The following is a 23,264-nucleotide window of genomic DNA, read 5'->3' as shown; positions in this document are numbered from 1 at the left end:
GGCTCAGGGCCGGGGCCGCTGAGGTCCCGCTCTGCGACCCCGCCGCCTCCGTAGGGCATCGCCCCGGAGCGTGGCACAGCGCAGCCTGGGCTGCCCTTCACCTGAAGGGGCGGCCGCGTCCATCGAGAGCAACTGGAAACCCAGCGCGTACCACGTCCCAGTCCTGGCTGGAGGAGCGTCCGGGAGGCTCGCTCAGAACGTCTGTACACTAAGTGCCACCTCCATATTCACAACACAGTAACGTACTGCAATCAGTCGCTTAAGAGTAGTTCCCTCGAGAAACAACCTTCAGCTCCGGCTGTGCACACAGCGGGGAGCTCTCACGAGCGGGGCCAGAGTCCATCCCCCCGTCTGTCCTTCCGTCCGTTCGCCCATCCTCGGTCTGCCCCCCGGTGTCGCTCAGTGCCGCTGGCAAGTGTGCAGGCGGGAGGCGTCGGGACCGCCGCGGTCGCGCTGCGGGCGGCATGCCATGCCCTCGGCGCAGGGGCAGCGCTGGAAGATCTCGAGGCCGTGGGCTCCTTTCCGGCGGTGCCGGGTGCACACCTGCCCCTCGCGCAGCACGGGTTTGCAAATCTTGGACCAGAAGTGGCGGGCGCAGCACAGCCCCGCTGCGCAGTCCGACGACCGCAGACAGAAGTCGCCCTCCTCACCTGCGGACGGGAGGGAGGTCAGCGCCGAGTTCCGACGGCGCCTTGCGGCCGCGCCGCTCCCCGGGGCCGTGCTTACCTTTGGCGTCGGGCGGCCAGGCGGGCGCGGGCGTCCGTCGGGGCAGCGCCTCTGGGCCGGGTTCGTCCAGCTCGGAAACGCCGGGCGGGGGCTCGGGGGGCGTGCAAAGCCCTGCGGGGTGGGGAGGGGGAAGCAGCGCCGTCAGCCCCGCGTGTTCCCCCCCACCTCCCCGCCCAGCGCGCGCCGCACGGCCCGGCCGCCCCTCACCGTTGCTGCAGGCGGTGCCCGGGCAGCACATGGCGTCGCGTAGGCAGCGCTTGCGGCGTCTCCGGCACGCGAGGCAGAGCGGGGGGCCGCCGCCGCGGGCCGCCCCTCCGCAGAATTCGTCGGGGCCGCAGTCCTCGTCCTCGGAGCAGGGGAAGGGCTGCGGGCGGGCAGAGGGTCAGCGCCGCTTCCCACCGCCCGATAACCCCCGGCAGCCCCCGGGCCGCCCCGCTCCTACCTGCCGGGTGGCGGCCGGAGGCGCCTTGTTGCTGCCGTCGAAGGGCGCAGGGGCGGCGGCGGCGGGGGCGGCGCTGGCGGCCGCCCCCACCTTGATGGCGTTGGAGCTGAGGCCGCCGCCGGCCCCCGCCCGCCCCGCGCAGCTCAGGGCCGCCAGCAGCGCCAGCAGAGCCCGCATCGCCCGTCTGTCCCGACCCGTCCGCCCCGTCCCGTCTGTAACTCCGAGCTGCGCTCCCTGCCCCCGAGCAGCACTACCTGCCCGCCGCCGCCTCTTTATACCCGGGGGGCTGCCTCCTGCGCCCGCCTTTCGGGGCGGAGGGATGGGATTTCAAAGGGCCCCGGGGGGCTGTGCCGCTGTTCCCCCCCCGAGGGAGGGGATTTCGCAACGGCGGCGGCAGCTCCGCCGCGCTCCCTTCCTGGCGCCAGCGCAGACCCGCAGGAAGGGGCCGCTCAGCACCCCCGGCCCCGCGGAGTTTGGGGGGGCTGGAAGAGAGCCCGCCCCGTCGGAGCCCCCCCGTGCACTCGGCTGACCTCGGCCGGGGGGGCCGCACCGCGGCGGGGGGAGCGGGGCCGGGCCAGGCTGTGCCTTTGATGCGCGGAGATCAAAGGGGCGCGGCTCCCCCCGCCCCTCGCCCTCGGGGCCCCCCGACGGCGCGGCTGCGCCATTGCGCCCCCTGGCGGCCACGACGGGGAACGGAGGCGAGAACTCCGTTGGCCACGCGCGCCCGTAGCGTCGTGCTCCTCCTTTCTTTCTTTCTTTCTTTCTTTCTTTCTTTCTTTCTTTCTTTCTTCTTCCTTCCTTCCTTCCTTCCTTCCTTCCTTCCTTCCTTCCTTCCTTCCTTCCTTCCTTCCTTCCTTCCTTCCTTCCTTCCTTCCTTCCTTCCTTCCTTCCTTCCTTCCTTCCTTCCTTCCTTCCTTCCTTCCTTCCTTCCTTCCTTCCTTCCTTCCTTCCTTCCTTCCTTCCTTCCTTCCTTCCTTCCTTCCTTCCTTCCTTCCTTCCTTCCTTCCTTCCTTCCTTCCTTCCTTCCTTCCTTCCTTCCTTCCTTCCTTCCTTCCTTCCTTCCTTCCTTCCTTCCTTCCTTCCTTCCTTCCTTCCTTCCTTCCTTCCTTCCTTCCTTCCTTCCTTCCTTCCTTCCTTCCTTCCTTCCTTCCTTCCTTCCTTCCTTCCTTCCTTCCTTCCTTCCTTCCTTCCTTCCTTCCTTCCTTCCTTCCTTCCTTCCTTCCTTCCTTCCTTCCTTCCTTCCTTCCTTCCTTCCTTCCTTCCTTCCTTCCTTCCTTCCTTCCTTCCTTCCTTCCTTCCTTCCTTCCTTCCTTCCTTTCCTTTTTTCCCCTTTTATTTTTTAAATTGAATGTTCTGGGGGAAAACGCAGCCCCAGCTGGGCTCGTGGTGGTGCCGCCTGAGCAGACCCCTGGGGGGATCAAGCCCATCACCATCACGTCCCACTGGGCCAAAACCTGGTGTCTGCTACAGCTGCTAGCAAGCATTACACGCCATTGCCACACTTAACGCCGACCCCAATGCATTCCGCTCAGAAGGAGGGGATCAGCCCTATATCCTTGCAAAGTGCCAGCTTTTTGCCTTCCCCTCTCCCATCACTCATCCTGCATGACAGCAGGGACAGAGGCAGCATCACTTGTGAGCCACTCTGGTGTAGGTGTTGATCACAGCTGGCATCGGGTCTCTGTGCTCTTCATGCCCTGCTGCTGATCCTAATGGCAGCACATAAAACACTGGGTGGACTGTTCACCCCTGAAGATCAAACGTGCTGTAAAGATGCTTATTGCTCAGTGTGATCATGGAGTAATGTGGGCTGGAGATGCCTATGATGTGCGATGCAGGACCCCCGCCTGCCCATTGGGGTGCCCATGGCCACTGCCTACTGACCACGGCAACCACAGCTTCCTGCAGTGTCACACGACACTGCTTGTTTAACTATCTCCTACTGCAGATCACCACAAAGCAGGGTAAAATATCCCAACCAAACAGCAGAACCAGCCCCAAGCTGACTCCTGCTGAAGACAGATGTCAACGCGCTGCTCAAAAGTAATTATTTTTATTTCAACTCTATAAAGTATACAACAGGCACTCAGCAATTACAGCTGCAGGGAAAATACAGAGCAAAACAAAAGCGGTTAAGTTCATGAAAAAAGTTCTTAAATCTACATCAAAAGAGTGCAACTGGTCAACAACCGTTGAATGACAGACCTTTTTTTTCCTGACAAACAAAAAACTCTTTTGTGTAGAATCCATCATAATACAAAAACCAGAGAAATAAGAACACAAAAATAAAGGACCAGTGTCAGAACACCATGGATTGGACTCAGGACGAGACAACTCCGAATGACATTTCCCTTTGGCTGCTAATGCCTGGAGCAGCCCATGTCTCAGCACAGCACCCACTGGGCCGCTGGGAGAAGTGAGGAGGCTCTGGGCAGCTCTGTGGTGCTGCGTCCCCCAGGGGGGCATTTGCTTTTGTAGGGGCATTTGGTTTCATGACAGAGACTTGGTGGCAAGTTGCATTCAGGTGCTCATCTTTTTTTTCTGGGCGGGATATTGAGTGTGGGTTTATAAAAGATGATGGGAGCTGGACTGCACGATGGACTGGAGCTGCACGGCATAGCGGAACAGGAATACCTGTGTACAGACTGATAGGATGTCATATATTAATTTGACCCGCACATACATTTATACATTTCACAGAAATGACTCTGTATCTCATTAACAGATACACAGCTCTGGTACATTTAACAGAAATAAGAGAACGACTTCATCATTTCTGTAGTTCATCAATATTATATAATAAAGGCTTATAAATTGTCAGCAGAAAGAACTGTAAAACGCAGCAAGCTAAGAAAGGACAACATTTTGAGGTGTGTTTGTCTTTGTCATGCAGCATAACACCAAATTTGTATTTTGTTATAGGATGCCATGGATTTAAGGCACTTGCAACAATGCCAGATAGCTATCGTGTTCTAAACCTATGGTACGATGAGTAACAGTACAGTCGACATAAAGTTTAATAATACTGACAATTATGACATTAATTCAAGTCTACTTGGATCTAAAAACATTACATTACAAATAAGAAAATGAAGAAGTAATGCCATGGAACTCTAAATAAAAAGTTATATGAGTACCACAAAATATCAACACGAAAATATCTATTTACAGAAATATTTGCTTGTGGTCCTGTTGTTAAATAAGAGTTTGCTATGAATAATGCAGCACTGTAAGAAGCTACAGATCATCTGTCTCTTATGACACCGACCGTAATACACTTGCTTTAAATACGGGAGCTGATATCCCCTTACGTAAATACACCGCCGTCCCATATATCAAAAAAGGAGACAAAGAAGAAAGGACAGTAAGTGGGAACACAGAGGCAATCAGTTGTGAATATATATATATATATTATGCAACTCAAATATATTACTTATAAATGAAGGCATCTATAATATACATACGCTAAGTTTGTTGTTTAAAGGGTGCCGAGTAGAGGTGATGGAAGAAATTGAGTGAGGTGTCTGATACCAAAATAAATCTATATTCACTACAGTGCATGCCACACGATTCAGGTCCTGTGTGTGGCACAAGGAAAATAGGCAGGAAGGAAGAAAACAATGCATCAGCCCCTTGAAACCTTTCTTCCCATAAGGATAGGAGTTGCACCGAGAGCTGCGGCGCTCCTGGCCATCCTTTGCTCAAAGGCAACTGAACCTCTGCTGCTCAGTTACACACTGAGGCAGCCTACCCTGTCTGTTCTGCAGAAAGCCAAAAGATGCTCCAACTTTTCTCCTCTGTGGCACGCACAGCATTGAGTGAAAATCTGGAAGGAGGTGGGTTAACAACTCAGCCATAGTGCGGCCATTGCCCATCTGCCCGTCTGCTTGGATAATGGGTGAGTATTTTAGCCCCAGTGTTCAGTGTTTGCTTTCAGTGTTTTCAACCTTTCTGTGGAAAAGTAAGAGCTAGTCCTATACAGGAAATACCTGGTAGATGCAGTGACTGTCTTTACTCTACAGTTTTCAAGGCAAACAAATCTTAACGTACTGCTGCGTGAGATGAGCGAGCACAGGAATAACCTGGTGTCCAAGAGCGGATGTCGTTGCCCTTCCCTTCTGCACAACTATGGAGAAAATTCAGCCAACGGACTGGGTCTGAAGGGGCCCATGACAAGCGAGCTCTGTAGGCTGCTGAAAAACAGCAGACACTGCGGGTGCTCTAAAAGAAGCGGAGGAAACATCTTTTTAACATGCTCTATTAAGTGGGTCGCTTTCAATAGGAACATGGAAAAGATTCAGCACTGGAGAAATAATTTTTTCTGAACATTGGTTAGCAAAAGTTGATCTTTTGACTGCCAGTGTATGTAACAGCTCTTGAGATCAAATGGGGCAGCGTTTGCTAATTGAGAGGTCTGTTAGAGAGATGGAAATCTGATGTTTCTTGTTGGTACAAAGGGATACGCTTCATGTCCCAAGTACTACACAAGTAGGCATATAGAACAGGATTCCCTTGTTATGCCTGTATAAATGAGAAGAGGCTTCATTAAAGCAAAGGAAAAGTTGTGGAAGCCAGGGGAAGATGCATATACACCATCATCCTTTCCTCCTCTCTTTTTTCATACGAATCGACTCAGCTTTGGCCATCCCCAGGCCTTAAACACGGTCGCTGGGGACATGATGTGCCGGAGATAAGGCAGGCCAGTAAATCTCACACAAACACAAGAAATATCAGGTTTCCGTGTCATTCAACTGACTTTCCTGCGTAAGTCCTTCTGATTTAGTTCAATGAGGCATTAAGATTACATTTTTAAGGGCAATTTAAAAACAGAGCAAGCAAACTGGCCCTCCATCACATATTCTGTTGTCTTCATCGGCTTTGTAATTAACATGGAAGAGATGCAGACACGGAGACATAAACTCATCTGTTCTGAGAGAATGATGGAGAATGATGCCTCTTGCTACATATTTCTGAAAGGGTGGCTGACTGAATCGGTATATTCACAGATGAGGGATGTACATAGCACCTATAAAATGCATTATGGGCCTTACATTTCTCCTTTGGGTTCTGGAAAGTTACAAGTTAAGCTTAGTTTTATGCCTAATAGCTCACTGATAAGACCGGTTGGCTGCTGTCGTTTTACTATAGGACCATTATTTAAGCACTGTTTTATATGTGAAACTGAGAATGTTATGATTTCTTTTTTCATGCACTTACGTATTTCTAACAAAGGAAAAGAAAAAAACACAAACGTCATGTTACGTTATGTTCTCGGCTGTATGAGAGAAGCAACCCATATCTGCCTCAACAGGATCTAGAGCAGTTGTGCTTTTGTTTCACCAGGTTAAAAAAAAAATCTCAGAAAGAAAGACGAAGAGTAACATTCAGTCTTGTCGTGAAATACTGCTTGGAAAGAAAAAGGACAAACTGTACCACTGCTTTGACATGAACTCTTTGACCAGCACTGTTGTGGTCCTCCTTTGTTCCTGGACTGGCCAACAGTGGAAGACCTACCAAGTTGAGTGTGAGAGAAGCCCAAATCCTGTACTGTATTTAGCTACAGCACTTAATAAATTACTACTGATCCTACTGATAAAGCCAGTACCTCGCAGCTAGAATTAATTGTGTTTTACACTATGAATCTTTCAACATTTGTAATTGGAGCGTAGCAAGATCGTTGCGGTGATAAAAAACATATTTCTCTACTGGTGAAAGGCTTTGCGTCAGGACCACCATGTCAACTGCTAGATTAAGTCTGAACATAAAACACGAAGAGCACTAGTGTCATCTAAGCAATAAGTCCTAATGCCACTGTAGTTACTGTAGCAGCATCAATCAAGGCATCATGGTGACCCCGAGCACGAATCCTCCCCGGTTCTTTCAGTTTCGCTGGCAGCCATGTCCCAGAAAGCTGTCTTCAGCAAGGCAGAAGCAGGTAAGAGAAATACATTAAAAATCTATGTCCCATCCTGAGTTGTCATCAGGAGGTGGTTCATCGTTGTCCTCAGGGAAGCTGTCGAAATTGCTTGTGTCTGTTGGAGATGCAACCTGTGGAAAGGACAGAGCAAAAGAGATGGGGACTGTCATCAGAGCTGTCTTTGGGAACCTCTACAGATCTCTTCATCTCACAACAGCAATCATTCAAAAGTATTCAGTGGGGTTTTTTTTACTCTTTCTATTTGCTCTGGTCCCAGAAATACAGCTGTGGACCAGAAAATGCTAGCTGCAGCAGGCCAGCAAAGTTCCTATTGATGTGAATGACCTAGGGCCTCGAGAGGCCTCAAGAACTTTTCTATCAATTGGGATAAGGTTGGCAGAAAAGACTTGGAATGCCAGGCACACCCTTCTTCCCCAAAGCCCAGAATTCCCAATTTATGCCTCCAGGATCCTGAATTTGAGGATGTGAGCTAGGCCTCTGAGTATTCTTCAGCCCATGGAGCCTATCTGAGATACTGATATTCCAAGAGCATTTCTGAATTTCCAATTATCAAGACTGAGTTTCAACCTCTAAATAGGTTTATTAAGACCATGTACCTTTCTTTTTTTTTTAAATAATGTTATTTAAAATCTACTGTAACTAGATTGTTTCTTGTTGTTGGTCTTTTTCTGTTGTTGTTTTCTCTTTTTTTTTTTTTTTTCTCTTCATGGTGATAACTTAAACTTTTTTACAATGAGACCATTATGTATTCCAAACAATTGGAAAAAAATAAAACAAAAACAAAAAAATAAGCCAGCAGCTTCCAAGGCCAAAATAATCAACGTCATACTGAAGAAGCACCTTGAGCAGACAGTGCAGGCTGAAGAGGACTGCACTTGACATAGCAGTGCTGTGCAGGGAACACCTTATTTGTTAGCCAACCTACAGTCCATGAGGTGTATTTGATACTGGATAATTCACTACTCAGCTGCATTCACCAGCTGCTGAAAATGTCTTGGGGAAAAAGCTGCTGAAAATGTCTTGGGGAGCTCCTTGCATATTCAACTCATTGTGAAAACAAAGAAACAAAAAGCAATACAACTGTATTATGGATATGCTCATTTTCTTTTTTTTAGTTATCCAAGTCTGTTTACTTTGTTGGTAACAGCACCATCGTGTTGGAGAACCCTTACCCGTATGATTCTCATCCTTGATGAGTACTGAGTTCTGCTTTCCTCCATGGTCCCTTGTGCTGATCCATGTGTCTCTGTTTCTTTCAGCACATCCCTATGTGAGTTCTATCTCTGGGAGAAGCATCTCCATCCGAGAGGATAAAGCACAAGTGTTGGCACCACCCTTCTGGTCTCTTACCAACATCTTGTGAGGAATTATGGCACAGAGATCTGTGCCATAAAAGCTGTGATGCAAGACAGCACATCTTTGGAAGAGTCATGATAGACTGAACCTGTGGTATCAAGGGTCAACTGCTTCCTGAAGCAACATCCCAGCAGCAGGCTGTAAACTGAGTTTGATCCTAAAACCCCATGGAGCGAGGGCTAAAGAGCTTTTGACTGCTTTACTAGTAGTACTAAGAGTTAAGGAGCTGTAAGAGGCCTATTTCTGAAATAAATAAATAGTAACAACAAAAAAAGCTAGTCTCCATGTTTAGCTGTCCTGACTCCTTCCCAGCTAAGGAGGGAAGGTGCACTGATGGAAGGAAAAACTGATTTCTTCTCCCAGAGATTCATGTTTTGGGTGGCTTTCCAGATATGGTCCTTACTGAGAGTTGGGACTTGTGCCACAGAAGCTGAGCTGGCAGTGGAAAATCAGGCTGAGTGGGGCTGACAGCTTCAGGGCTGGAAAAATGTCAGTAAGGTTCACTTAGTAATGGAAGTACATTTTGGAGAGGATGCCAAGAAATAATCCTAACAAAGAGTGTTGGCGCTCACACAATCCTTTCCTGACATCATGTTGTTTCTAGCTGAAGACTAACTTCCTGCAAAAAACACCAGAGAACGGCCTTCCTCTAGGCAGTGCCAAAGAGGAAGAGACCACTTCTGGTGGTGGAGCTGTGACATGGAGCCATTTTATGCTCATGGACACCAGGTACTACTAAAGTCACCACTGCTGGTTGTTCGGTCAGAGGGGTAGACCTGCAGGGTTGATACATGCACTGGGTAAAAGCAGCATTGTAAATGCTCTTGCTAAGCTGAAAACCCGCTAAAAGAATTACAAAAACTTCCCTGGGCGTCTGCATCTACGCTAGCATCCTGCACAATGCATGGGTAAATCAGGAACTGAAATTAATATAAAGAAATAAACCTGATTTCATTGCCTGACTTGAAATGTGGCAAACAAGTTATTGGAAAACTAACAGTCATTACAGATCAGCTTAAAGAAAAAAAAATGCAGTTTTGATTTACAGAACATCTACAAGCTGTTTGGGGATTCTGCCTTAGGCATTTCTTCTGCTGGCTGCCAGTGACTTTGGTAGCCCATAGGGAAAAGGGGAGACACAAAACCCCTTTGCTCTTTCCTAGACATTAGGAGAACTTTGGGATGGTGGATTCAACTCTGGAGCCATTCCTGCTGCTGCTGCAGGAGGTACTGGACCACGGGCAGACTGAGCAAAGGGGTGCAATTAAACACGATTGCTAATGTCATTCTCTCGTTGATCCATTGGGAGAGGCATGGAGAGAAAGGGATTAAGTTGAAACAAGGAGGAGAGGCTGCCAAACAGAAGGGGCCAAGGTAATTTCTATCAGCTAATCCTGTTTGGTTTCCCTTTGCAGTGGGCTTTGTGGGTAAAGAGCTCACAAAGACATCAAAGGAAGAGCTCTGCTGCAAAGGAAAACGAGTAGAGCTGTACCTCTGAGTCTGCTCCCAGTTAAACATAAACCAGTCAGTAACAGGGCTTTTCATGTAGGACACAGAAAAAAAGGGTAACAAGCACAAAAGAAAAGAAGAAGGAAAGGTTAATGCAAAAGAAAGGGAGATGGCATACAAATCCCACTTGCCCATCAAAAAAAGAAAAAAGAGTAAAGGAGAAAAAGGAGGACACATCTGAGAAAAGGGGTGAAAGTAGCAGCTCCCTGCTGGAATGTGCAAAGTGGATGAAGAAACATGCGCAGCAGGTGAAAAAGAGAAAACCATGTAGTAGTGAGTGATTCTGCCCAGGCAGCCATGAGGATTTCATCACAGTTATGTCCCTAAAAAGCCGTCTGCTGGAAGAAACTGCCAGGAGACAAAGTATAAGTGGAAGTGTATCTGAATTGACTTCTTAAATCGGGTTTTGCTTTATTTTGTTCAACAAGCACACTCAGATGAAATAAACCACGTGCTGTCACCACTTCACTATAGTATACTAGTGTCCAAAGCTCACAAAATTCATGTTACAGACATACATTGGCTGGGAACTAGAAAAAAGCAGTAAAACTTACACTTGGTATTATAGGAGGTGTCAGTGTCCCTTTTCGTAACCCTTCCCAGTTAAAGCCTTCAAACCATCTGTAAGGGAGAGAAGAATAAAGCAGGTCGGGAAGTTAGAAATGTGGCTAAAATATCAGACGGTGAAATTTAAATTGCTTAAACTGTAGCTTTTAACTCCTGCAGCCATGTTCTTCAAACTCCCTGATTAGCCCTTATCATTTTTGCAATCATGTTTGTATACATTTTCTTGGCTGAAAATGGATTGTGTCGCAAGCTAGTGGGGACACCACAGCAAGTACAAATTATCAGTGCTCAGAAGAAAACTGCTCCTCACTGCAGGTGTCCTTGCAGCTGCTCTTTCCTTCCTATATGGTCAATCCCTCCTACATAGTCAGACACTAATGTCTAATGGGCTAATGGCCTAATACAGTGTGGGCTGAATGGTGAGCTCTGACCTGAGTTTGAGTTGAGTCTATCCCCACAATGTCCATCCAATGCACTTCTGTTGCTTTGGGGATGGAAGCAGAGAAGGATGAGCATGGATGGTTGAGGTAACCCAACTCTGTGGTGGTCCCTAACTTGTCTTTTCCTTTCAAATAGCGTGAAAACTCTGCAACAAATTTCTGTGGCAAAACAGAGCTTATAAAATATAACTTAAGAACTCTCTCCTGTCAGACCAAAAGCTTTGATGAATTAATGTTATGGGTGGAAATTAAGTTTGTTGTGGGAGGAGGGAAACTTTGGGAAATTATTCAGCAAACCAAAGAAACGCAAGCAGGCAGTGGCAGAGTTGGATTGTTTCCAAACATGTTACTGCATTCAAGTAATTCAAGTATAATGGTCAATGTGCAGTGCGTTTTGGTCATAGGCAAGGCTGGAATCTATACCAAAATACAGGGAAAAAAACATCCAACACAAATTCAGTTAGACTTTAAAGCACAATAGGAGGGGAAGGTCAAAGGACGTTAAGAAATGTGGGCTTTGCTGAAAATGAAAGAGCTTGAAATGTGTGTTTCTGGGGGTCAAAATGTCGGATGGCTGGGAATTCACTTACTTGTGCTTTTGGATATCTTTCACTCCATTTTTCAAGTTCCCTAATCTTTCTGATGGATTGTCCCTATAAAATAAATAACAAGTGAGGTTACTTTCTTAATCCTTCCAACAACTCATTTCTTTACAAATAAGAGAAAAGTTACTATATTTCATGCATTTACCTGCATAGTTTTTTAATTAAATTAGCAGCATTTTTGGCAATCTTCTTTGGAAATTCAATCATATCAATTCCCCTTAATATTATGTTATAGGTCTTCATTGGGTCTGGGCCTGAGAAAGGGGGACTTCAGAGGGAAAAGAAAAAAAAAAAAAAAGATTAAAAATTTGTAAAGAAGGAAACGGACAAACAAAAAACAAACACCAAGCAAAACCCAGTATCCTACTGTGGAACTGTGAATTGAGGAAAGTTAGATGTCAACTAGCAATGGATTATGACAATTTCACATCCAAGAGGCTCTGCTATAGCCTGGATTTAAGTGATGCTGGCTGAAAGGAAGTACCAAAGAGTAAAGTCATATTTCCTTGAGCAATATATGCCAAATGTCTTGTCTCCAAGACAGCCTGTGTCCCAGCAGCCTAAAGAACAAGGAGCTAAGATGTGCTTGCTGCCTTATTTTCTATTTCATGTTGTGACATGCTTTCAGTGTGGATTAATTAGGCTTCCAATGGTTTAACAGAAAAGGGACAAGTTCAGTGAAGAAGAGCAGTAAGTAGATAAAAGTGGATACTAGAGTTTGCTTGCTTTGGGCTGCTACCATATACATGCTTTTTCTCTCCATAGTTGAATTATATACCTTTTCCCCATCATGTTCAGCTCATTTTCATTTTACAGGAGATCAGTAACAAAAATTAGGGTAGAATACAGTATCATTTCACACATATTTCCTAAAACGCTTGCTCATATGTTGCCTTCTGAGAGATCTGCATGGAGACTGACTTAAAAAGAAAAATTCATTATAAGGTTCAGCAGCACAACACTGAAGTTTCACTGTGCCATTGTAGCACTCGCCTGCTCTGAATCTTTTCTGTCATCTAATCAGGGTGACAATGGCAGAAATATTTGGATCCTTTTTCAGCAGCTACGCCATCTCTGATGCCCATACCTGCCAGTCAGGAGTTCATACATTAGGATTCCCAGTGACCAGTAGTCTGCTGAAATATCGTGACCTTTGTTCAGGATGATCTCGGGGGCTACGTACTCTGGAGTTCCACAAAAAGTCCATGTTTTCTTTCCAAATCCTATTTTCTTTGCAAAGCCAAAATCAACCTGCAAATGTAGGAGAATAGCATCAGAGCTGAGCAAGAGGAGGAATTTCAGCCATGCGCTCGGTTTCTCTTGAAGTGAAGCAAAGCAGAAGGAAGATTTCCTTGTGGGAGTATTATTGCAACCAAAACACTGCGGGCTGTTCAAGAACCAGACAACTGCACTGACCTTTTTGATGATTTATCCTTCATTATGCCAAGAGAGGATCCTTGCGAGGGAAGAAGAACAAATGACAGTGCTGAACACTTCTTGGAGATGTAACTCACATAAGCTTGGGTTGACTTTTTTTTTTTTTTTTTTTGAAAGTCCCTGTGCAAAGAACTGTTTGGGCTAAATACTTTCTGAAATTTCCAGTGAAAAGTTCAGCTTTGTCTTCTCATCAAAGAGTGGTGTAGTAAAATCAACTCATCTGAAAACACTGCAGTGCACTGGTGGGCTCAGCTTACAACCTATAGCACAGCATAGCATGCTACAGACAATCACGTAAAATGAGATTACATAGGGAACCAAAGCCATCCTTTGGGACCTGAGCTGAACTCAGGTTAATAGGCTTAGTGTATTTATAGCTCTGCCCTCCCCTGCCCTGGTAATGTGCTTGCCCAGAGCTGTGGTCTGTAGCACACTCTGCTGTCCCTTGATGGCTGAAATGCTCCTACATCTTCCTGCACTTGCATCCTAAAATGCCATCCTAAACAGTGACAATCCCACAAGAACCAGGATCAGTCATGCTGTGGGATCCGAGAGACTTCCCTGCTTATCATGGATGCAACCAAGAAGATCAAAATGTCTAAGGAGCTAAGGGACGGTGATGGGACTAGCAGTTCCTGGGCTAGATCCTCCCGGGGTAGAGAAAAGGACAGTCTGGTACCTAACTCACCTCACGAGAACCCTCGTTGGAATGCTGCAGAGGACAAACTCTGCTGTCACTCGTAAAGCTGAGGGTCACAGTGACACATGCTGGCTGCTACTGGGCCATAAAGGCCCACAGTGGTGATGGTCTGACTTACTGCTCCCTGGGAGCACAAGTCCAAGTTTCCAAAGGCAGGGAAGAGACTCCAGCCTAAGAGGCAGAGATGTTGCCCCACTGAGACCCTCAGGAAGGGCATCAGCTCCTCTGGGACGCAGATTTTTTAGGGCTGCATCCTTCACTGATAGCTTCCCAAGGGTCCTGATCTTCCCTAGCTAGAAAGGGGGTTTCCAAAAACCTGTGATGCAGCACATTTTACTAAGGGAATCAAAGAATCATAGAATGTCCTGGGTTGAAAAGGACCACAATGATCATTTATTTTCAACCCTTTGCTATGTGCAGGGTTGCCAACCACCAGACCAAGCTGCCCAGAGCCACATCCAGCCTGGCCTTGAATACCTCCAGGGATGGAGCATCCACAGCCTCCTTGGGCAACCTATTCCAGTGCCTCACCACCCTCTCTGTGAAAGTCTGTTATTTCCTCTCCCCTCTCTGTAGCCTGCAGAAGTTATCATGTTTTTAAAAATAAAGACAAAACAAATTACAACCTGCTTTCTCAAGTAAGAAGTCTGATGATAGACCATTTTGTGCCACAACAAGGCTATGTTTAAAATCTGCGTTAAGAACGACTTTTTTGTTTGTTTACACAAAGGAACTCACCCAGAAACAACAGCTTGCAAAATATTTTTCACTTGACACCTATAAAGCTCAAAAATACAAGCCCACATTTTTTAGCTTTTCAGTAGCTCAAAAATAGCTGGATGGATTTCTTCTGTTTCTCTTCTCTAAGCATTTCCACTTCAGGATTGCTGCCCTGAATTTCAAGCTGAATTCTGGCTACAGAGCCAGAAGTAGTGTTCTCCAGCTCAGTCTCAGCTTCAGTCTGCAGGAGGTTGGGAAAACATCCCAGTGATGTCATCAGTGATGACATGCTGGCCCTGACTGTAACTCAAAATCTACTGGCGGCCCCTTAAGGAACTGGACAGTGGGCTGGGTGGACTCTTCTTCTGATCCCTTATGTCTAATTCTATGTTCTTTACCCACAATACTAGTTGTGTAACACTAGAAAAAAGTCAGGAATTATGTCATTTCTTTTTTCTTTTCTTTTTTTTTTTCTTTTCCAAAACTAGACATTGAAGGCACTCACCAGTTTGGCATAACCTCGATGATCCAGAATGAGGTTTTCTGGCTTGAGGTCCCTATAAATGATTCCTTTGGAATGCAAATAGGCAAAAGCTTCAACTACACACGCCGTGTAAAATCTGGTTGTTGAATCCTCAAACGAACCTCTATGTAAAACAAGAAAGGGAAAGACAATAAAGAGATTTGTACATGCAAGACTGAGCTGTTAAAATATGTCCTTATCAACGCCATTGTAGTGAAGTCAGGGCTTGATTCTTGCAAGGAGTGAGCTACTCTACCTGTAATTAATCTATTTTTATACTACCTACAGCTGAACTCACCTTTAAAATTTATTTTTCTGAACAGCCTAAAACCATACAGTAGGCCAGCCCAACCTCTTCACTTACCAGACTTCATCCTGCTGCTGAAATATCTATACAGGTCATAAGAATCACTTAGTATATGGAAAGTGACTGCTATACTGACTTTTACACATCAATTTATATGCACGTCTCTTTTTGAAGTTAGCATATATCAAACATTTGAATTTAAAATGTCTTCTTTTACATTTTGTAAAAAATAAAATTTACAGATAAATATCTTGTAGGCAAAGGGTTATTTCTGGATAATAATCTTGACTCTTGGGTGAGAAAAGGATTTTGAGCTATGGAAATCAAGAGCTCCCATAATAATGTTCCCAACTGAGACAAAAGACAGAAAAAACACAGTTGTTGGTAAGTGTTAATCATAAATTCAGCATAAGGTGCATTCTCAGATGCTGGTTTCAGTACAGTTTGCAAGGAGTTTTCAGAAGCACAACATATTCCATTGCCTGCCTTGAGCTGGTGGCTGAACTCAAAGGCAGCTCTAAGCTAGATGGCAGCAGAACCACAATTTATAGCTGAGAGAATTCAAGGTGGAATTACCAGGCTCTGACAAAGATGAAGAATACATTCCAGCACCTGCTAACTTTGCGGAGTAGCTCATTTTAATGGTCCAGAGATGGTGTTAGGAAAAGGAAAGAGTTATAAAAATTCATTATGGATAATTAATTAAAAGGAATTTTATATTTGCTTTCTCATCGATCTTTACAATGCATTTCCTTTGCTTTTCAAATGTAACTAAACTGTGTTCCAATTAAATTCTACCACATGGCCGCATGTGATTTGTGCCCGCAGTGCCGTCATGTGCACGTACCACACACACTGCACAGCCACCTCCCTCTTCCCTGCACACACACATCCAAACCAAAACTCCACAAGCTCAAATCCTCTGGGGGCAGGAAATACCAGCACCACATTTGCTTGTGCACTGCGACATGGTATTTTGTTACATGCTTTCAGACTTTCCATGGCACTTTTGTGTCCCAACCCCATGGTGCACAGCTATAGCTTCAATATATGATCTTAGCTCCCATGCTGGTGACTACCTAAATCAGTTCCAAGTGTATTCTCAGTAGTAACTGGATTCCCTTTGACTCTAGTTAACTGCATAGGAGAACATCATTTCTTCACCATCTGGGGGACGTAAATTAAACCTAGAATGGTAAGACCCAGGTTTTGCCCATGAAGGATAAAGGCTCCTGGTTATCTAAAGGCATATTAAAAAATGTTCCACTTGTCATAACAACAATTGCTTAAAACTCACCTGTCCCTGAGAATTGTCCAGAGCTCTCCACCTAAACAGGCTTCCATCAGCATGTACAGGTACTTGCTGTCCTTGAACGTCCTGTAGAGCCTATGGGGAACAAGAAAATAATAGAAAATTCACAATAAAAGTCAAACACCAATCATTCCCACTTCTCACAGACCACGTGCTTCATGTCAGGAAGCACAAGAATGAGGGGGATCTTACAGAGCTGCTGCTGTGCTTAGGGAGGTCAGTTCAGTCCTCATCAGTCCTTTGCATCATGAGGGAAATAATTCAGCAGAGAAGGATGAGCGTTTGAATGAAGTGTATTGCAGCAAAAGGAGAGGTCATCACTGTTCTGAGTACTAAATCAAGTCTGACATTTCTAATGGCATAACCTGACACTTGGCTTTCCAGATTCTCTTGAAAGTTTCCCTAACACTGTAGTTATGTCTATGTAATCTTTTTCTTCACACTACAGCTACAGCTGTAGATCTGCTGTCTTTAACCATTTCAAGGAAGTGCTGTCTGACTTTTCATTTCAGACCTTAAAACCACTGAGCTGATCAACTAAACAGAACTGCTGACTTTTAGGTATCTAAAAGAGCCCTTTCTCTTCCTCCCATGGACTTAATGTGGAGGAAAACTTGCCTAAAGACACATTCATAAACCCATCCTCCTTCTCAACTGTCATCCAAAGCATACAGCGAAATCTCAGCTCTGTGTTTAATGCGATGGTTTAAACAACACAACTAGAAAACTGTGGAAATGAGCACAATGTGGAATTCATTGTCAGCTGCTTTATTAAATTTTAATATCAAACTAGTTCTCCCCCCCAGAGCTCTGAGGTTAGCAGCAGTATCTCAAAGACCTGCAGGAGGACAGGAGAAGAAGGAGAAAAGGCTTTGGCAGGGGAGGGGAATCTATCAGGTCTTTTAAGTTAGTGACAAATACAGTTAAACATTTTGTAATGGGTCTTTGTGATAATCCAGAGGTTAAAAAAACAATTAAGAAAGTGATGTAGGCAAGGCTTTGGGTATGTGCTGATTAGGACAGGGTCTAATGCTGCTGCCTGGATCAATCCTAATTTGCCTTGCCTTCATGTGCATTAGTGGTTACAGGAAAAAAAAAGGCAAATCACTGAATGCACTCAGTGCTTATCTAGTTGTGAAATATTCTGTACCTAAAATATACTATTTGTGGCCCAAAGAAAATTTAATGGAAGAAAACTGAACCTGTGTTTCAGAGATTCTTTTACTGTGATATTACCCATGTTGACACCTAGAACCTAAAACCCCAGGTATCTGTCCCAGAAATGCTGAAACAAACTAGCTGACCATTCCATACAGTTTACGGATTACGAATAACTAAATATTTTAGATAGTTTGTTAGTTTAAAGGCCACTGAAATAAGGCACTACTTTCTCTAGCAAGGCAGCTCTACAGCAAAACTACTTTCCAGAAAACATTAAGGGCATCAAATCTGGCCAGTCAAATGTTGTTTATTGACTTTGATAGGAGCACGAAGTTTACACATGGAATGTACAACGTGAAGTATGAAACCACAGTATTTCAGCAGATCAAGCATTCGGATGTCTGAGATGTCACAATACTGGAACTCATTCCTTTATTCATTTTCTTACTCATCTAAACATTTGTAGAACTCCTGCAGGCATCTGTGGCTTAACACTTCACCAAATCCACACAGTGTTTTGTTCTGTAAAGGGGCTTTGCCCCTTCACCAAATCCACAAACTGTATTTTGGTCTGTAAAGCTCTCAGTTTCAGTATCTGTTTTATTGAGGGCTGTTTGGCCTCTTCTGCCATCTTGCCTGGTTTAATGCATTTAAATCACTTTAATAAAATACTTTTCCAAGACTTTTCACAAACAGCTTAATGACAAAATAGGAAAATATTATTTCAGTAATGTTGTCTTCCTCATCCTGATATCCCAGTGACTGTGTCCTTGTTTCAAGATCATTTCAAATCCACCTTTCACCCAACATCTCAAAACACAATTAGTCTACCAAAATGGTACATTTTTTTGCAGTACCCAGAAAAAAAATTAGCTCAGCTACAGGCCTGGCCCAAAAAAGGGTATAAACAAGCTATGAATAAATTTAGGACACAAACTAGGAGACAATAACAAATCCCTTTGGAGCTGCAAGCAATGGGGAAAAGGAGAGTTTGATAAATCAGTGAAGATTTTCTAGTTTCCAGCCTATGCAGTAAGTTGGGCTTTATGGCTTAAGTCCCATGCCAGTGCAGGATTTCCAAGGGGTATTAAAAGCATCTAGAAGAGGCTTATTACTATAAAGAACAGGAATTAGTGCACGATATGGAAAGAAAAGAGTAGACTGAGTTTGGGGACACGCCTTCATCTGAATCGCCTGCTTTGTGAGTGGTGTTTCACAGTCATTTTACGTCTGTGCAAGTAAAATTATATAAAGTATACCATATCAATATATATATAGTGATGTTATAGGTTCAGACTGGCACAAGAGACACATATGAATGAATGACTGGACACAGCAGCAGCAGGTAACTGAAGTTGGAGGAATGTTGGGAAGGCTGCATAATGCTAAAAGCTGGGTTTTGATTTGATTGAAACTGCCAGGCCATGAAACAGAGGAAAAGGTTGTTCTTTCACCCTGCCTTCTTGTAACCTTTTCCCTTTTTGGGCTTAGTTTGGAACAGGAAAAAATTTGGTATCATTCATTGCATCACTGTTTCTCAGCACTCTGCCCTAGACCTGTGGCTACTGCATCCTTTTTTTCCACTTGCCTATTGAAAGAGTAAAAAAAAAAAAGTGAGAATGAAGAAACTCTGGTGTATTTATCTTATTAGCCATGAACATAGTGGCTCTATCAGCAAATGTCTGTAGGCTCAGCCTTTTATTTAGGAACGGGTATTTTGGAAATGGTGTCAAGATATCCCTCCAGTCTGCTGCCTGTGTGTTTCACCTCCCTTTACATCAACATACTAAGCCAGCTCAGCTTCAGAAAATAGATCTATTTGCTGAAATAGCCTGCAAGGTATATTTGGCTCTAGCCTAGGTAACGGGAACGTGTTTGTGAATCGAATGTTACAGTGTGAAGGAAACTGCAGCTGGGTACGATGTCAGTGTGCAGATGTCACCAATGAATCACACATAGGTGAAGCCTGGGCTTCTGGGGAATCCCAGGGATCAGGCAGGCTTTTAGCCAATGCTTGCAGCAGTTCTGCATGTGTAGGAAATACCCCCTTAGCAGCTGATGGGTGGCCAGCTCTGCCACACACTTGCAGTCTGTCACAGGGTCTGGTTTCCATCCTGAGTTAGTATGCCTCTCTGGAGCTCTTTTTGGGAGAGGGATCTATCTCCTCCAGCAAAAGTCAAAGGCTTCAGGCATCCTGAAGCATCCTTGGATTAAACAAGATGTCTTCCTGTTAGATAGCACCAGTTTAGGGAGATGCGTTACTTCGTAAGAGGTTCTGACCACCTAGGGTTCTGATCCTGACCTAAAACATAAGAAACTGTCTCTGCTTCCTGATGACAGATAGTCATAATCTTAAAGCATCAGAATACTCAGCTGCTAGGGTAAAAACAAATAAAAATGACTGGCACCTGTTTTTATTCACTGAAGAATTGCATTTGTTTAAGTTTTCAGGAGGCATATGATTTTAGCACATTTACTCATGATGAGTCAATGGATCCTGAATTGAAGCTAATGAGCGAGTATACCCTAAAGAGAAGTACAGCTATTTATTCACATGACAGCGCAGGATCTCCAAACATTAAACCCTGCTTTCCAGCTTCCTTTTTGTGCCATGAAAATTCAGAATGAAGAGGAAAATGCTTATTGAGCAGGGCAAACCCTGAGTTGCGGTGTTTATGCCTACACAGAACATCATACACTGCCAGCAGCAAACTCTGCCCATGCTCTGTGCTGCTGGTGGGTTTGCTTCAGAAGCCACACAGCCATGTCAGCAAGAGCCCAAGCAAACCAGTTAAGGCACAGGTTTAGTTTAGGTTTGGGAAGAAGTTCCCCATTCCCTATGAGCCTGGACCTTATTCTATGAACTGCATTCGCAGTCACTAGCAGGAAGCTAGTGCTGAAGTGTCCTTTTAATGGTGCATAGGTTACTCCTATGGGATTTGATCAGCTTCTGTGGCTGTGCTCCAGCATGGACAGACGGACAGTACCTCACGATGAAGTCTGAGTGTGCGCTCTGCATGATCTGCTTCTCCGAGCGGATGTGCTCCTGCTGCCTTGTGTCCACTATGTGACGTTTCTTCAGGATTTTCATCGCAAACGTCTTCGTCTCTTCACTTTTCAACTGGACCTTGGGTAAAGAAGGCAAATACGCTGGTTAGAAGCAGGGTCCTAAGCTAGCTGCATGGGCCCACCACCCTACCTTCAGAAAAGTTTAAAACCAAATTTCCTCCTTGGAAAGCACCATGTAGTTGAACAAGAGCTTGGCTGTAAAGCCAGATTTCTCAAATCACTGCTACTCAACCCAGGTAATGCTGATTGCTACGAGGGTATGCTGTTAAGTTGAAAGGCCGTTTCCAAAACTCATTGTTGAAGGGAAAACACAACTGTCAGCATTACTCTCAAGTCAAAAGATGTTTCTAGCTAATGTACTGCTTTCATGAAGTCTTCTATAAGTAGTAACACATGCACTGCCTCTGATTGGGAAAGGCAGTCCTTGGATGTTTTTAAAAGATGAGTAGAGCTGGCTTTATAACTGCACTGCTTTGTCATGTCTTTACTTTTAACCTTAAGCCTCAGCCACTTATTTTTATCCCAAATTCCAGAGATGAAGCTGAAGGGAAGCTGTTTGCTTGTTCACCAGTGTTACCCTGGTAACTTCTGAGTCTCAAGACGTTCCCAGCTCTGAGCAACAGGTAGGAATCCCCAAAAGAATGACAACTGAGTCATCCTTTCCATTCTGGACATCTCCTCTTGTCGCTGAATCATAGAATATCTCAAGTTGGCAGAAACCTCCAAGGACTATCAAGTTCAGTTCTGGGCTCCACACAGCACCACCCTAACCCTACGTCTGAGAGCAGTGCTCCAGCACTCCCTGAGCTCCGGCACTCAGGGCTGCGCCCACTGCCCTGCACAGCCCATTCCATGCCCACCGCCCTCTGCTGCAGATCCTTTCCGTAACCCCCAGCTGCCCCTGCCTCTCCACGCTAGCAAACAAGAGAGAATCTCATCACTGGCCTACGAAGCCTCTTAATTAGCTCACATTACCACCACAGACCTTGTTACTGCCCGCTAGAAACAAAGCTGCACAACTTCATGACATGTAGTTTGCATGACACAGTTTAGGACTGTAGAATTGAATCGAGTCAGGAAAGAAGACGGAATGAACTTCCTGATGTCTCACAGCTTTCCCAGAACACCTGTGGACATCTCAATTTTTGCAGCTTTGCTACTGCGCTCAGAAAAGCACCCTGCTCTTGCAGGATCTGACTGGCAGGTCTGTATTCGCTGCTCTAGGCACAATACTGGTGTGCTCAAGTATGCATGTTAATAAGTATGTATGTACATACATATGCACGTATTTATCCATTTTAAAACCACTTGGGGTTTCTGTCCTCAGATTTGTGAAGATTCATTTTCCCTGCAGCCACAAGTTTTTTCAGTCCCACGTAAAACTTGTTTTTCCAAAGGCACAATTCTGCATTTCACACAGAGACTCAGAAACTCATTATCTTTGCACGAAGTCTGTGATCACCATTTAATCGTCATGGAGACAGGGTACCAAGGCCTAAACAATCCACATAAAATAAAGAAAAACATTTTCCTTCATCTCTGAGGTTATTTACTGAGTTCTCTGGTTATTTATTGAACTGATGCTGTACAACGATGCTCTGCTGTACAACGATGCATTTTGACCAGAGGTCAAAGCAGAATGAAATTCTGCATTTACTGCAGACTGAAGATGACAAAAATGGTTTTGGTTTGGGGTTAAGGCTTTTTCTTAGTTTTTTTTCATTTTGAATAAATGGCATATGTACAACTGTTTGAATAAAGTTATTTGACATTGATCTAAATCAAAGCAGGATGTTTGATGGAAATAGGAAGATTAGTGAGGTGACATAGAAAGAAATGATAATGAAATAAGGAACAACTTATGCTGACTGCAATTTATCAAATCTTGCAAAAAAAAATATCCATTTTTATTATGATCAAAAATATATTTCTGGAAAAACCCCTCTTGCTTTTGATGGCAGTTTTGATTGCTGGACTTCCCTTCAGATTCACCCACCCAATGAAGTGAATCAAATGCCAACAAAATTATTTCAAGCAAGAGACCATGCAAATTCATATCATGTGTTACAGATCAGATCTGTTTTCTTTTAGCACCTATTTTTCACAGTTAGGTTGTCCAGAGACAAGCAATAAGTGAACACGAGAGCCAAGAAAGTAGCTCTGCTAGCAGATTTGAACACTTCTCAGGCAATCCGAACAGGAAGCATTGTTAATAAAATTATATTTAGCACTTCTAAACTTACTCAGAACACAAATCCCTAGTTCTCTAATGTTAATCTTTATTAGACGTCAGTGTTAAAAATAAATGTGACAACCGAGTGGAGTCTCAGATCGCTGCATTCCAAAATTATAGAACAAAGGGTAGGATGAACAAATCTCAGTTTGTCCATTTCTGCTGTATCATTTCAATACCATAGGTTTTGACTGCTATTTCTTCCTTTAAAAAAAAAAA

The 23,264-nt window shown here is 44.7% G+C and overlaps 2 protein-coding genes across 3 annotated transcripts in view; both read right to left on the bottom strand.

The window, feature by feature from the left end:
* Positions 1-399: 399 nt before the first annotated feature.
* DKK1 (dickkopf WNT signaling pathway inhibitor 1) lies at positions 400-1,345 on the bottom strand (the record flags this gene model as incomplete). Its single annotated transcript, XM_079536152.1, has 4 exons — positions 400-650; positions 727-837; positions 934-1,090; positions 1,169-1,345. The coding sequence occupies 4 exons, from the start codon at positions 1,343-1,345 to the stop codon at positions 400-402; spliced, it is 696 nt and encodes a 231-aa protein (XP_079392278.1).
* Positions 1,346-7,117: 5,772 nt separating this feature from the next.
* The window catches only part of PRKG1 (protein kinase cGMP-dependent 1), a gene marked incomplete at both ends in the record, with an annotated part of 385,856 nt that continues 369,709 nt past the window's right edge, over positions 7,118-23,264 (bottom strand). For both annotated transcript variants that reach the window (XM_079535711.1, XM_079535712.1), the window contains 8 exons: positions 7,118-7,216; positions 10,526-10,592; positions 11,569-11,631; positions 11,729-11,851; positions 12,671-12,834; positions 14,946-15,087; positions 16,568-16,657; positions 20,731-20,870. In XM_079535711.1, the coding sequence (XP_079391837.1) occupies positions 7,118-7,216; positions 10,526-10,592; positions 11,569-11,631; positions 11,729-11,851; positions 12,671-12,834; positions 14,946-15,087; positions 16,568-16,657; positions 20,731-20,870 (888 nt within the window). The remainder of the gene's footprint in view (positions 7,217-10,525; positions 10,593-11,568; positions 11,632-11,728; positions 11,852-12,670; positions 12,835-14,945; positions 15,088-16,567; positions 16,658-20,730; positions 20,871-23,264) is intronic.

The sequence above is a fragment of the Tetrao urogallus genome, assembly GCF_951394365.1.
Source record: "Tetrao urogallus genome assembly, chromosome: 5".
Classification (NCBI taxonomy): domain Eukaryota; kingdom Metazoa; phylum Chordata; class Aves; order Galliformes; family Phasianidae; genus Tetrao; species Tetrao urogallus.
Note: the sequence above shows the minus strand (reverse complement) of the source record. Positions and strands in the feature narration are given on the sequence as shown.